The 14,303-nt window shown below is 36.2% G+C and overlaps 5 protein-coding genes across 7 annotated transcripts in view; all 5 read left to right on the top strand.

Annotated features, from left to right (window-relative positions):
• LOC129792945 (beta-1,3-galactosyltransferase 5) overlaps positions 1-14,303 on the top strand; it is a 1,144,668-nt gene that overhangs the window by 962,731 nt on the left and 167,634 nt on the right. The gene's annotated exons all lie outside the window — the stretch shown is intronic.
• LOC129792960 (beta-1,3-galactosyltransferase 5-like) lies at positions 2,174-3,610 on the top strand. Its single transcript, XM_055832459.1, has 2 exons — positions 2,174-2,417; positions 2,488-3,610. The coding sequence occupies exons 1-2, from the start codon at positions 2,398-2,400 to the stop codon at positions 3,515-3,517; spliced, it is 1,050 nt and encodes a 349-aa protein (XP_055688434.1). The 5' UTR covers positions 2,174-2,397; the 3' UTR covers positions 3,518-3,610.
• LOC129792328 (beta-1,3-galactosyltransferase 5-like) lies at positions 5,777-7,737 on the top strand. The gene is made up of 3 exons (XM_055831240.1): positions 5,777-6,099; positions 6,167-7,151; positions 7,723-7,737. The coding sequence occupies exons 1-3, from the start codon at positions 6,089-6,091 to the stop codon at positions 7,735-7,737; spliced, it is 1,011 nt and encodes a 336-aa protein (XP_055687215.1). The 5' UTR covers positions 5,777-6,088.
• LOC129792947 (COP9 signalosome complex subunit 3) lies at positions 9,018-12,564 on the top strand. Its single transcript, XM_055832410.1, has 7 exons — positions 9,018-9,214; positions 9,310-9,464; positions 9,522-9,615; positions 9,678-10,276; positions 11,695-12,009; positions 12,075-12,142; positions 12,209-12,564. Exons 1-7 carry the CDS (start codon positions 9,160-9,162, stop codon positions 12,222-12,224), a joined length of 1,302 nt encoding a protein of 433 aa, XP_055688385.1. The 5' UTR covers positions 9,018-9,159; the 3' UTR covers positions 12,225-12,564.
• On the top strand, positions 12,963-14,186 carry LOC129792964 (tRNA selenocysteine 1-associated protein 1). The gene is made up of 2 exons (XM_055832462.1): positions 12,963-13,111; positions 13,191-14,186. The coding sequence occupies exons 1-2, from the start codon at positions 13,073-13,075 to the stop codon at positions 14,118-14,120; spliced, it is 969 nt and encodes a 322-aa protein (XP_055688437.1). The 5' UTR covers positions 12,963-13,072; the 3' UTR covers positions 14,121-14,186.

Genomic DNA, 14,303 nt, shown 5'->3' with positions numbered 1-14,303 from the left:
GGGGCTGAATACTTTTCAGGAATTTTACAATACGTTTTGAGGCTAATTAAGCGGAGCAGAAAAAAGAGTTTATTCATTTTTATGTGAAAAAATCTCTCGTTAGAGAATAAAATCGAGACTCGTGCAATCTTTCAGAGGATCAAAAGTGATTGAGTAATTTTCAAACAAACTTGCCATTTTCTGAATTTGTTTGAAAATACAATTAATGGCGTCATTGATGTATTTTTTTCTCTTTCAATGCATAAAACATAAAACCAAATATTTTTAACCTGTTTCGCGTCTAAATGAAACATTAACCTTTTCGCATCCAACGTGAAATATAAAAATATTGAAACATGCACTCTTTTATCACGATATTTATTCTGTGAATGCTTTTAGAGGACATTTTTCAGACAAAACATCTTCAACTTCTGCGTGAATTTTATATATTTCTAACTAGGAAAACCAATTGAATTTCTAAAGAATTGGGGAAAAATGTTTCATGTTTGGGTCAACGTATGACCAAAAAAATGCGAAAGGTTTAAAAACATGCGGTCTTATTTTGCGGACATTTCTCAGTCAGAACGTATTTTTTAGGCCCCATAAATTCAATTCATTTTAACTTGGAAAAACAAATAAATTCTTTAAAATTTAGGGAAATAAAATGTTTCACATTAGGACAACGTATAACCCAATGAACGCGAAAGGATCAAAAATAATCAACGAAACATTAGAATGAATATTTCATGCACTGAAAGAGACAAAAAACACAATGGTGACGTCACTGTTTTGTCTATTGATCATCTACTACAAAATATTGCACGTTTTTTTAATTTTTTCTTCAATGAGGAATTTCCCATACAGAAGCGAATAAACTCCCTTCTTACGCATTTCCATCGTTGTAAATGCGAAATCTTAATATATAAAGCTGAAAATTTTGTTTGTTTGTTTGTTTGTGGCACATGAACTCCTCCGAAACGGCTGGGCCGATCTTGATAAAATTTGGTATGGGGGTAGAGGGGGTCAATACAAGTTGCAAGCGTTATATGGGATTCCGCCCCAACCCCCCTTTATAGCGCCCCCACAGAAAAATTGATTTTTTCCCATTTTCTACCTGCTGAAGGGTCAGGGTCAGATAACGGGATTTTTTTTATTTAACCTCTAGGCCGCCAAGCGGGGTCGTTGAACGACCCCAGCCCTATATTTTGTGCTATAACTTAATAAATATAAAAATTAGCTTTCCCGTCTTTTAGAAATAAGTTCCTTGGTTATCTGAGGAGGTCGTGTAAAAATTTCAGCTCAATCCGACCACCACAAGAAAAGTTATTGAGGAATATGTAGAAGAAGGGAATTCAAAAATTGGTGTAACGGCCATGCTGCGGGAAATTTCTTAGAATGAAGTTAATCACGTCACGAACCGTGTGCTAGTGGGGTTGTTTTTATTTCTCACCCTACCTTCTCAGTGTCAATATTATCGCGAATAAGTAGCATAAATCGCATAAAACATAGTCAGAAGCATATAAATGTGCAAAACAATAAAGAATTTTCTAGAAATATTGCCATTTATCACGGTGCGGGAAGTGAGGGGAATGTGGGGAAGTAGTGAAAAAAAATAGCAGTTGCAGTCAACTTCGTGGCAAATTTCTCAAGAAGAAATTGTGAAAAATGAGTGAAAAAAGTTTTTCCCTAATATCTTCTTCTGCGTGTTTCCGGGTGGCGAATTTGTGATGCAAGGGGCAAGAGGACTATATAAGGAGTCTAAAGGTTTTATAGTTTATGAGAAAATCGACTTCCTTCTTGGAGTCGTTCAACGACCCCACCTTGGCGCTCTAAGGAAGCTCCAACGTCTTGGCGGCCTGCAGGTTAAAAAAAATTATTCATCCCCCCTACTAATATACGCCCCCTTTTATAGCTTAAAATGGAATTTGCTCACACGAGATTGGGGGCTCGGGTTGACTAGTTAAATTATATAATGAATTGCTTGTCTTTACAACGAATTTTTTTTTATTAAATTCTCAATTTTCTCACCCAAAAATTGTTACCAAGTGTTGATTGTGGAATTTTTTACGTGAATTTCTTGGAATCACCCCCCAATCCATCATAATGTACCGGGTATCCAATACAAAGAGGAAGGAAGAAGACTTTATCACTGCCTCGCAATGTCTTTTTTTGCTGCTTTTTCTTTGCAAATGCGAAATTGGCAATTTGTGGAAAATTATTAAATTTTCCATATAACCGTCAAAAATTGGAACAATTTTCTTGGTAATCAGTTACTATAACTAATCAATCTGATAAGAAATGCGATATCTTCTCTCATTTTATTCTGCGATACTTTGTGTGCCTCACAGTGTGGTCTCAGATGCTAAGCCATAAGCATTTGAAAAATTTATTCTTTTATGTTTTTTTTGTGTGATAAAAATGCGTGAATTTGTGGATTTGTGAGTTTATTTGAAAGTTTCTTTTTTGAATTTCTTGTGAGTGAAAATTAATTTGAAAAAATCTTTATAGTTTGGCAAGGAATGCAAGGAGAAAGTGTTGGATTCTCATCTTGATTTTTATTTACACATTTGTTGTGTGGAATCTCGGAAAATCTCACAAATACACCTTCAATGTTGTCCAGCAGAAGAGGGATCTTCAGCAGAGGATCATTGAAGTGGACGATCCACCAGCACCTGATCAGAAGTTTCTCATTGATCTGCGGAATTTTGACTACACGATCAATCAGAAATCCTGCAGACAGCTGAAGATCAAACCGAGGTTCATTGTACTCGTGCATAGTTCCCCAGCAAAGAGGGAGAATCGCGATAACATTCGTCAAACATGGGGTGGATGGAAGGTTGATCATCGAGTTATCTTCCTCTTTGGCGCCGTTGCGTCTGAAAATCTTCAGCGGGAAATTCAAGCAGAAAGTGACTTCTTCGGTGATATAGTTCAGGGGAACTTTGTGGACTCCTACAGGAATCTCTCGTACAAGCACGTGATGGCCATGAAGTGGACATCGGAGTTCTGTCCAGAAGCAAAATTCATATTTAAATCCGACGATGATATCTTCGTCAATACACCCCTTTTGTCGCAATTTATTCAAACTCTCGGTGGAATCCCGAACTTCATACTCTGCGCAATGAGCTGGAAACCTCCTGTTGTGCGCGATGACACCTCAAAGTGGTACGTTTCACCAGAAGAGTATCCCAATGCCACGTATCCAGTCTACTGCCCCGGTTGTGGAGTCCTCATGTCCACAGATGTAGCCAAAAAGCTGCACAAAGTAGCAGAAACAACTCCCTTCTTCTGGGTGGATGATGTCTTCGTGCTGGGAATTCTTCGGGAGAAGATTCGAGTAAAAATAACTCCAGTAGCGAGTCTCCTACTGAAATCAAAGATAAGTGATGAGATATTTTATGAGAATAAGAGGAACATCACCGACGTATTGCGCTACTTATATAGCTTTGAAATAACAAATGAGCAAATAAAAGATATCTGGGGAGTTGTTAAAAATGCGTCAGACAGTGGATTCTACAGTGTTAAGAAATTACATTAAAAGGATTTTAAAAAAAACGATTTTTTAATCTTTTGAAATTTTTTAAATTCATTTTCTTCATGAAAAATAATTTTGAAACAATCCTGGAAAGTCCTGAAAGCTTTATTCTTGATTTTGATGTGGAAGTTTATCAAAAACTTGACAAAATTTTGGCTAATCTATCTTGTTCTTCTTTCTCAATTTTTATTGGAAAATTCATTCTCAGTAAATCAAAATTAAGTATTAAGTTCCTACTTCTTGCAATTTTTGAACAGATTATTCTCATAAAACTTTTCAACAAGTTAAGGGGTGATCATGGACAATGAATGGGTTTCTTAAAGATCGGATTTTTGATCTGAAGCTCGATTAACTAAATTTTATTAAAGACCGACGTTTTGGACTACTTTTAAGTCCTTCTTCAAGGCATTAAATAGTCCGAAACGTCGGCCTTTAATAAAATTTAGTTAACTAAGCTTCAAACCGAAAATTTGATCTTCATGATTCTTCATGAAAAATAATTTTGAAACAATCCTGGAAACCCATAAAACTTTTCTATCTTCTTTACTGTATTGGCAAAAGAGCCCCCAGTCGTACATAGTGACGACGGCTGCAGCTTGAAGCATGGCTCGACTCAGAAAACTCTTTTCTTTCAAGAACATCAAGAAAATTATTCAAAAAATTGAACAAAAAACTTTTAAAGACTAAAAGAAAAGAAAAAAAAATTCAAGAAATATTATCTTAATTATTTTTCAATTATTTAAAACACTTTTATTATGAAAAAGAAGAGAATAAGTTTTCTTTAGAGAAATCTTTTTTTTTTATTGGAAGTTATTTTAATACGCGAAGATATTATAGAATTTAATCCGTTAACGTACATGAAAATGGCAAAAAAATTCACAAAAATCGAATGATATGGCTAAAGAAATAGATTTAGAACTTATTGAATCAAGGTTCAAGAACTTTGGTTGAGAACTGAATTCTCGGGGAGAATTCATTTTTCTGGATAAAGTTAATAGATTTTCTTGAGAATTTCACAATGAACTTTCATGAAAATCTCTTTAACCTGCTGGCCGCCAAGACCTTGGAGCTTCCTTAGAGCGCCAAGGTGGGGTCGTTGAACGACCCCAAGAAGGAAGACGATTTTCTCATAAACTATAAAACCGGGAACTGTCGGGTCACTACCTTTAGACTCCTTATATAGTCCTCTTGCCCCTTGCATCACAAATTCGCCACCCGGAAACACGCAGAAGAAGATATTAGGGAAAAACATTTTTCACTCCTTTTTCACACTTTCTTCGTGAGAAATTTGCCACGAAGTTGACCGCAACTGCTTTTTTTTTTCACTACTTCCCCACATTCCCCTCACTTCCCGCACCGTGATAAATGGCAATATTTCTCGAATATTCTTTATTGTTTTGCACATTTATATGCTTCTAATTATGTTTTATGTTGTTTATGTTACTTATTCGCGATAATTCTGACACTGAGAAGGTAAAGTGAGAAAGTAAACACAACCCTTCAACCCCCTTCAACCATATGATTTATGATGTGACTAACTTCATTCTGAGAAATTTTCCGCAGCATGGCCGTTACACCAATTTTTGAATTCCCTTCTTCTACATTTTCCTTAATAACTTTTCTTGTGGTGGACGGATTGAGCTGAAATTTTTACACAACCTCCTCAGATAACCAAAGAACTTATTTCCAAAAGATGGGAATGGTATCTTTTATATTTATTAAGTTATAGCATGAAATATAGGGCTGGGGTCGTTCAACGACCCCGCTTGGCGGCCTAGAGGTTAAGAGTGTTCCTAAGTTGATCGAAAAGCAGCTCCTGACTTAGAATTATCCTACTTCTTGAAATGATTTCCTTGCAATTTTGAATTTTTACTGTGATTTATTCACAGATTATTTGCATAAAAATACTTCTTGAAACATTTTGTAAATATTTTAATAATAAGTTTGTACGTTCAAACTGTTCAAACAATAATTTCTTCTAAAGAACACCTTAAAGAACATTTATGAGAACAAACTGTGTGTGGATTAATAATAAATTTGCATTTAATTTATTCAATTTTATTTCAACGATTGTTGAATGTTCTTCGACAGTTTGTAAACAATTTATTTTCCCTCAATTATCTTAACTCTTTTAGCTTACGCACGATCTCTTTTTTTCACCAATACAGTGTTTATTTAAATGTACACCGCACATAACGTTCCCCTAACGTTGTTTTTATCAGAAGAAGATACAGATAACAATGTTGGCAATATGTAGCAATATGATCGAAAAATATACAAGCAATACTATAACCGCGAGGAATCTTTTCTGATACCGACTCTTCACTGCTACGGTACGGAAAACCCGAATGAGAAATCAATAAAATTACTTTTAGCTGCAGATTCATATCGCAATTTTGACCAACAATCGCGAAGAATCGTTCGCGCAATTTTTTTTTGAGAATTGATAGCAAATTTTACAAACGTGATATTATATTGTCTTTCTCATGGCTTTTAATTGCTGATAGTCGTGCCACGGTGGTTTCAGTAATCAATTGAATTTCCAATTTAAAGCATCAACTACTAAATTAAAATATGACTGAATTGTGAGTGAAATGAAACTTTAATCTTAATTAGAATTTTATTACAAGACTTTAATTTTTTTTCTTAAAGATCTCTTAGACCTTCACGGCGAAAGTGCTGGATAATTGTGCTATTGGTGTTTATCAGCTATACACTTGTTGTATGGTATCTCGCACATTCCCACAAATATACATTAAAGTTTGTGAATAAATATCTGGAAGTCGTGGAAGAGGATCCTGAACCTGTAGCAGTGAAATTCGTTGCATCAGATCGAAGATTTCTCGTTGATCTTCGCAATTTTGACTACACGATCAATCAGAAATCTTGTTTAGAGTTAGAAATGAATCCCAAATTCATCGTTTTAGTGCACAGTGCTCCAACAAAGAGAGAAAATCGTGATAATATAAGACAAACTTGGGGTGGATGGAAAGTTGATCATCGAGTGATCTTTCTTCTTGGCGCTGTTTCATCTCAAGATATTCAGAGAGAAATTCAAATTGAAAGTGATTTCTTTGGGGACATAGTTCAGGGGAACTTTGTGGATTCGTACAAAAATCTCACCTATAAGCACATAATGGCCATGAAGTGGGCCACAGAATTCTGTCCAGAAGCAGAATTTATCTTCAAATCAGACGACGACATCTTCGTTAATACGCCGTTAATTTTGAAATTCATTCAAAAACTCCGAAATAGGAAGGATTTAATTTTCTGCCACATCAGTTGGGGTCCTCCTGTTATTCGGGATAAAAACTCAAAGTGGTACGTTTCCCCGGAGGAATATCCCAATGCCACGTATCCAGTCTACTGCCCCGGATGCGCAGTTCTCTTAACAAGTGACGTGGCTCAGAAGCTGCACAAAGCAGCAGAAACGACGCCATTTTTCTGGGTGGATGATGTCTACGTTCTAGGGACGCTACGTGAGAAGATTAAAGCGAGAATAACCCATGGCGGTGGCCTCATCATGGGATCTCACACTTCAAATGAGATAATAATTCACGGGAACTACACAGAAGCCATTCACTATATGTTTAGTTTTGAATTAAAGAACCAACAAATAAAGTTAATGTGGCAAATGGTAGAATATTTCACAAATAAAGGATATTACAACATAAGTCGATTAAATTAATATTTATTTCTTAAATTATGTGTCTTATTGGTTAAATTTTGGACGGAAATGTGATCGTGCTGTCTTGGACAGGGGGGCAATAACTATATTGCGTTCATGGTTCAGTTGCTTGCGCTCAATCTTGCGATCTTGCGTTCACTTGCGTTCGCCATACATTTTTGCGCTCACACTTGCGATCTTGCGATCACTCCATACATTTTTGCGCTCACACTTGCGGTCTTGCGATCACTCCATACATTTCTTGCGCTCACACTTGCGATCTTGCGTTCACTTGCGCTCACTCCATATAAAGATCGCAAATCTTGCGTTCATGGTTCACCTTAGGCCATAGTTATTGCCCCCCTGGTCTTGGATAACTGCGGTGACTAGCAGAGAACTAAGCTGTGACTAATCAATGCTGCTCATAATTAAATTTTGCAAAGTCTAGGCTGCTGCAGGCTGTTACTGTTCAAAGTCAGCCATGTTTTTTTTCCTTTGACTGCTAAGAATTGTTTTTGATGTGATTTTGGGTGCTTCAAAGATACAGAAGCCATAATCAGCGACTCTTAGTGGTTCAATGTAAAAAACTTGTCAAATTCTTTGCAAAAATCTACAATTCATTTTCCAAATTACTTTTAATCTAATTTTAATAATGGCGTTATTGAGCAGTTTTCTTTTGGCCATTTTGAATACAATCCTCAATGTACGTTGCCTAAAATCACCTTATTAATCATTAAGATTCGTACAGTTTTTCTAATTTTTTATCAATTTTCCTTAACACTTAGAGGATTTATGTGGACACCGTGTCCATTTCGAGTTTTTAAATCGTCATAGATTAAAATGTATTGAACCTATCGTGATAAATACCACGTCTATGTGTAGGGAATTTCAATTACTTTAAGTTAGGCTAAAGAAAATCCGGAAAATATTTTGCTTTTTAAAAGATAATTAAGGTCAAAGTCGAAAATATACGCGGAGGATGAAAATGGTCACCGTGACCAACGGTTTTTTTTCGAAAAAAATCGACGCGCCCGAAGATTATGAACCATACTCCTATGTTAAAAGATAGGAATATGGTTCATAATCTTCGGGCACGTCGAAATACTCTTTTGCACAATTGTCAAAGTGTTGTTTACTTTTTTTTTACATAAAAACTCCGGAAAATTCAATACTTAAAATAAGCAAATACAAGGATTAATCTAAAAAAAACCCTTCAGGTAGCCTCCATAAATTGTTTTCTTTTGAGATTGATAAGTGGTTTCAGCGCACCCATAAAAACCAATATTTTAGATTGTCTATCGATTTCAATCTTCCATTATAATATTTTTTTATCCAAAATTTGCGCGAAGCGCAATAAATCCCCCTATTAATTGAATAAAATATGCACGCATAGTTATTTTGCAAATGCAATCTTCCATATTTCCTTGAAATATTTGAAAAAAAAAAACCGTTGGTCATTCTGTCCAATTTCATCCTCCGCGTAAGTGAAAATTGCCCGGTCCTCCGGTGTTAATATTTTCTCCTGAATATTCTGTTACATTATCTAATTTCATAACATCAATCAATGTTTCATGATCATCCCAAACAAAAGAAGCTAGAATGAAACATAATTTAAAATTTTCTTTATTTTTCTATTTTCTATTTTTCACACACTTTTTAGGAAAGTGTGAGAAAAGAAAAAAGGAGGAAAGTGACCAAATCCAATCATTTTAACAAAATTAAATTTAAAAAATCATTCAATTTAAAATGATTCCAAAAAAAATGTAATTTCAGGAATTTCTTCTTTGAATTGAGAAACCCCTAAAACCCACGATGAAACATCCCCCATGTGAAACATTGGTGAAACATAATTTGACATCGCGTGTTTTTCTTGTGTTTTTTCAATTGGAATTTTGTGGAAAATTTTGTGAATAGGCAATTTCCTCCCAAATAATGCTTAAATGACTCTCGTGCGCTAAATAGTGTGTCCAAGAACAAAATGTCAGCTGCACTCGAGCATTTTGTCAATAATGTACGCACACAGAGTGCTTCAGGTGAGTCCCGTGATGTGGTGGAGTTTTTCTAACCTAAAAGGTAATCTCCGGCTATTTTGTTTGCTTTCAACCCCTTTCTTTTGTTGTGTTTTTAGGGAATTTCCGGGAATTGGCCGACTCCTGCAATCAGACAGCATTGGTTCTAGCTAAGAATACCAACTATCTCGATAATGTTCTTGAAACGTTGGACTTTCAGCAGCATTCGCTGGGGGTTCTGTATGTTTTGGTGGCGAAGTTCAACAATTTGACGGTGAGGGAGTTTTTTGTGATCCGGAAGTAGAGTTTAACGTTTGTGCTTTTGTTGTAGGGAACCCCCGAGGAAGCTGACAGCATCATTAGCCTTGTTAGGGAATTCATATCCATTTGCAATGGGGAACAAATACGATTCTCTCCACAAACCTGTGAGTTTTCTGTCTTCTTTTCAATCCTTTCCGGAAGATAATTAACATAAATTTCCTTTTAGTTGGGGAACTGTGTCACCTGTTCACGGATTATCTCGTCAAACACCAAATCCCTTGCATTCAGGGCATCCCAATTCTAGCGCAGGCCATCGATAAGATCCGCTTATTTGACACCCAACTCACCGCCATCCACGCAGATCTCTGTCAGCTCAGCTTTTGCGCCAAAGTCTTCACACCTGTGCTGAAATTCTTGGATACGGACATCACAGCGATTGCCTCCACCGAGGACAGCAATCATGATGCCAAATACTTCCTCTTGTACTACTACTACGGCGGCATGATCTACACAGCGGTGCACAACTACGAGAGAGCCCTGTACTTCTTCGAGGTGGCTGTTTCCACACCAGCACTCGCCATGTCCCACATTATGTTGGAATCCTACAAGAAATTCCTTCTTGTCTCACTAATTCTCCATGGGAAAATCATGCCGATCCCAAAGTACTCCTCTCAGGTTATTACGCGCTTCATGAAGCCCCTCAGTCATGCCTACCACGAACTGGCGAATGCCTACGCAACGGCATCCAGTGAGGAGACACGGAATATCATCAACAAGTACCGAGAAACCTACAGGAATGACAACAATTTGGGACTTGTACAGCAGGTTAGTGCGAAATAGTTTCCTCTTCTTTTCCCCTTTTTTCTATGATTCTTTGAAAATCTTCTAAATGTTTCACAAATAGGAATCGAAGAGCAAAAAAATCATTTTAAATTCTTATTTGAATGTTTTGTCATTTAACTGCTGAATTTCTAACATATTGACGTTAAAATGTTGATTTTTTAGCTTCAAGACATTTAGCTGCTGAATATGTAACGTTTTTGACATTTAACTGCTGAATTTAAAATATTTTGTCACTGAAATGCTGATTTTTTGACGTTTTGCAATTCATCTGTTAAACTTTTAAATTTTTGATATTCTGATACTGATTTTTTTTTAACGTTTTTACAATCAGCTGCTGAAATTCAAATGTTAAAAACCTTCTTAATGCCGTATTCTAACGTTTACTATTCTCAGCTGATAATTTTCAATCGTTTTCATATTTATTTGTTAAATTATTGACATTTAGACACTGAAGCGCTGAATTTTTGACACTTTGACATTCAGTTGCTGAATATATAAGGGAATTATCAGGGAAAATGGCACCCACTTGATAAAATGAATAAATAAATATACTGAATTTGTAACGTTTTTGACATTCAACTGCTAAAGGTTAAAGTTTGAGACACTCAGGCTCTGAATTGTTAATGTTTTGACATTTAATTGCTGAAAATCCAATGTTTAAAACGTTCTGAATGCTGAATTCTATCTCTACTATTCAGTTGCTAATTTTCAATCTTTTTCATATTTATTTATCAAGTTATTGACATTTATTATTATTGACAAGTGAAGCCCTGAATTTTTGACATTTCCTTGCTGAATTTCAAAATCTTTTCACATTTAATTGTTGAAATTCTAACGTTTAAAAGGTTCTGAATGTTAAATTTTTAACGTTTGCTTTTAAGCTGTTAAATATCCAATCTTTTTTTTGACATTTAACGACTGAGTTTTTAACATTTTAACACAAAAGTGCTGAATTTTTGACATTCAACTGCTGAATTCATATTCTGGCATACAATAGCTGATTTTTTTTATGTATTCACATTCAACTTCCGAATTTTAACTTTTTTTGACATTCAACTGCTGAATTTTTGACACATTGATATATGCTGCTGAATTTCGAATGTTCTTATTGTTTAAATCGTTTAAATGCTAAACTCTCAGTATTTTACTGTTCAGTTACTGCATTGTTAACGATTCAAGTGCAATTTAAGATTTTTTGACATTCAAACACTAAAGCGTATCGTTTTGACATTTAGTTGCTGAATTTATAACGTCATACATTAAATTGCTGAATTTTTGACATTTAGTTGCTGAATTTCGAACGTTTTTGACGTTCAATCGCTGAATTTCTGTTTTAAACTTTTTTGAAAGTACTCGGGTTAGAAAAACGTTAGAAAAATTCGTCCTTTGTGGACTTTCAGGTTGCCAGATCTCTTTGCAAGAAAAACATCCAGCGACTAACAAAGACTTTCTTGACGCTCTCATTGGCCGATGTTGCGAGTCGCGTTCAACTTTCCGGGCCTGCTGAAGCGGAAGAGTACATTTTGAATATGATAAAATCCGGAGAGATTTTTGCATCAATCAACCAGAAGGATGGGATGGTGGTGTTCAAGGATGATCCGGAAAAGTACGATTCACCGGATATGTTTCTCAAGGTGCAGGACGACATGGCGCGCGTAATGGAGCTCAATAAGCAAATTATAAAGATGGAAGAGGAGATTATGCTGAATCTCTTGGTTAGTTCTTATCCTTAAAGCTTTTCCAACGTTCCTTTTGATGATTTTTGTGTTTGTTTTTGCAGTATGTGAAGAAATCAATTGGGAATCAGGATGAGGATTTAATTAGTGGACATTCAAAGTCCTTTGTTGGGTAAGTTTCCTTTAAAATTAAATTTATTTTTTAAGGAAATTTAATTAAAATTTTTCCTCAATTCAGCGATCCAAGTGAATAAGAGAACAATGCGGTATGTAAGTAAATCAGAGTGTTGCAGATGATCGGATGGTGAGTCAATGAAATGAGATTTGTTATTAAAAGAGAAAAGAAAATTATGCGGATATCCAATTCACCTTAAAAATTACAAAAAATATAGATTTTTTAAGATTTAGGTTTCATTTGAAATTTTATTTGCATTTTTTCATTTCAATGTAAAACCAATTAAGAAAGCTTACGACGATTTTCAAAGTTATAAAAGCTCTCGTGAAAATGGATGAAAATGTAAAGTGAAGAAAATTATGCTTTCATGCATTTTTTGGAGGAAAATGATTCAATAAATGCGTTTTCAGTACATTAAATCGTCATTTTTTCATTGAAAATGGGTTTAAAATCGCTAAAAGGTGAGTTTTTATTGAAAATTCTGGTAATTTGTCTTTTAAAAGTCCGGTATTATGTTTAATTGTCAAGTAATTTGTTTTAAAGGGCAATTTTAACAGACATAACCCTACTTTTTCATAAAACTTAAACATTTCACAAGAATTTTAATGAAACACAGAGTGAAAAGGGTTATAAATAAACCTTTTTATTACTAAATCATTTATTTTACGCTTTTAACATAAATTATCAAAAATAATAAGAAAATGGGAAAAATTGTTCAAATTTTCAATCTTGGAGTAAAATCCGCCTTATTGCCGATTTTCCACTCTTTGTCCTGCTCTTTGTCGTACGATTCTCCACGACATAAAAAACTCGACGTAATTTTTAGTGGGTCAATCTAATCAACAATAGAAAATTGTTTTGATTGCGGCTTATTGTTGTTTCTCAGCTTTTTTTTGTGAAAAACAATCAATTTCTGTGCTAAACAAGATGAACAGCGTTGTTCATTGTCAACTATGGATGGGCAGTGTAAGTTTCCACCCCAAATTCAATGAAAAATGGACAAAATGTTCAAAACACAAAAACTAACCTCACTTTCCTTCTGCAGCTGGAGCCCTATATGACGGAGAATTTTATCATGGCAGCTTTCCAGAAGATGGGCGAGGATCCGCAAACGGTTAAATTGATGCGGAATAAGTACACCGGGGAGCCAGCTGGATACTGCTTTGTGAATTTCCTCAATGACGAACAAGCCGTGGATGCGATGCATAAATTGAATGGGAAACCCATTCCGGGAACGAATCCCGTCGTGAGATTCCGCCTAAATAGCGCGAGTAATCAGAGTAAAGCCCTCCCGGGAGCTGATAGGGAATTTTCCGTGTGGGTGGGTGACCTGAGCTCCGACGTGGATGACTACAATCTCTATCGGGCCTTCTCGAGCAAGTACACATCCATAAAGACGGCAAAAGTTATTCTGGACAGTTCGGGGTTCTCCAAGGGGTATGGCTTTGTGCGTTTTGGGCTTGAGGAGGAGCAGAAGAATGCTCTGTACGAGATGAATGGGTACATTGGGCTGGGGAGTCGACCACTGAAGATCTGCAATGCCGTGCCAAAGCCAAAGGGCGCCAGCAGCTCAACATCTTCCACTCCGGCAACTCCATCAGCCACAAGTATCCTCCAGAGTGCCTACAGTGGGGCAGCAGACTACACGCAGTACTACGATCCATCGTACTGGCAGGGATACGCATGGCAGGGCTACTATGATCAGCAACAGGGAGCCGATGCCACTGCCTACTACCATCAAGCCATGTCCCATCACGCCGGCTCCGGACACACGACGTCCACGCAGAGTGATTGGTCGTCGCATCATCACGCCTACGAGGCGCCCCATGAGGATGAAGACATGTCACTGGTGGAGCACAAATTCACTCTGGATGCGGATAAACTCAACCGGGAGACAGTTGAACGCGATCGAAATCTCTGGGATGCCCTCGAGAGCTCCAAATGGCTCCCAATTGAACAGCTGGAAGTCTTCTAAAGAAGTCCTCTCATAGAAATTAAGAAGAATACTTTAGAAATATATAATACAGATGTGTGGCCAGAATTTGGGGTAAGTTTTTCTTTCTTTTTTTGGTGGTTGGGTTGATTGAAAAATTGATTGAAAGAATGAAGAAGAAAATTAAGGATTCTTCTGGGAAAGGAATTAAAATTTTAATTCTTC

Source organism: Lutzomyia longipalpis, chromosome 3 (assembly GCF_024334085.1).
Source record: "Lutzomyia longipalpis isolate SR_M1_2022 chromosome 3, ASM2433408v1".
NCBI lineage: Eukaryota > Metazoa > Arthropoda > Insecta > Diptera > Psychodidae > Lutzomyia > Lutzomyia longipalpis.
The sequence above is the reverse complement of the archived record's forward strand: the minus strand, read 5'-3'. Positions and strand labels throughout refer to the sequence as shown.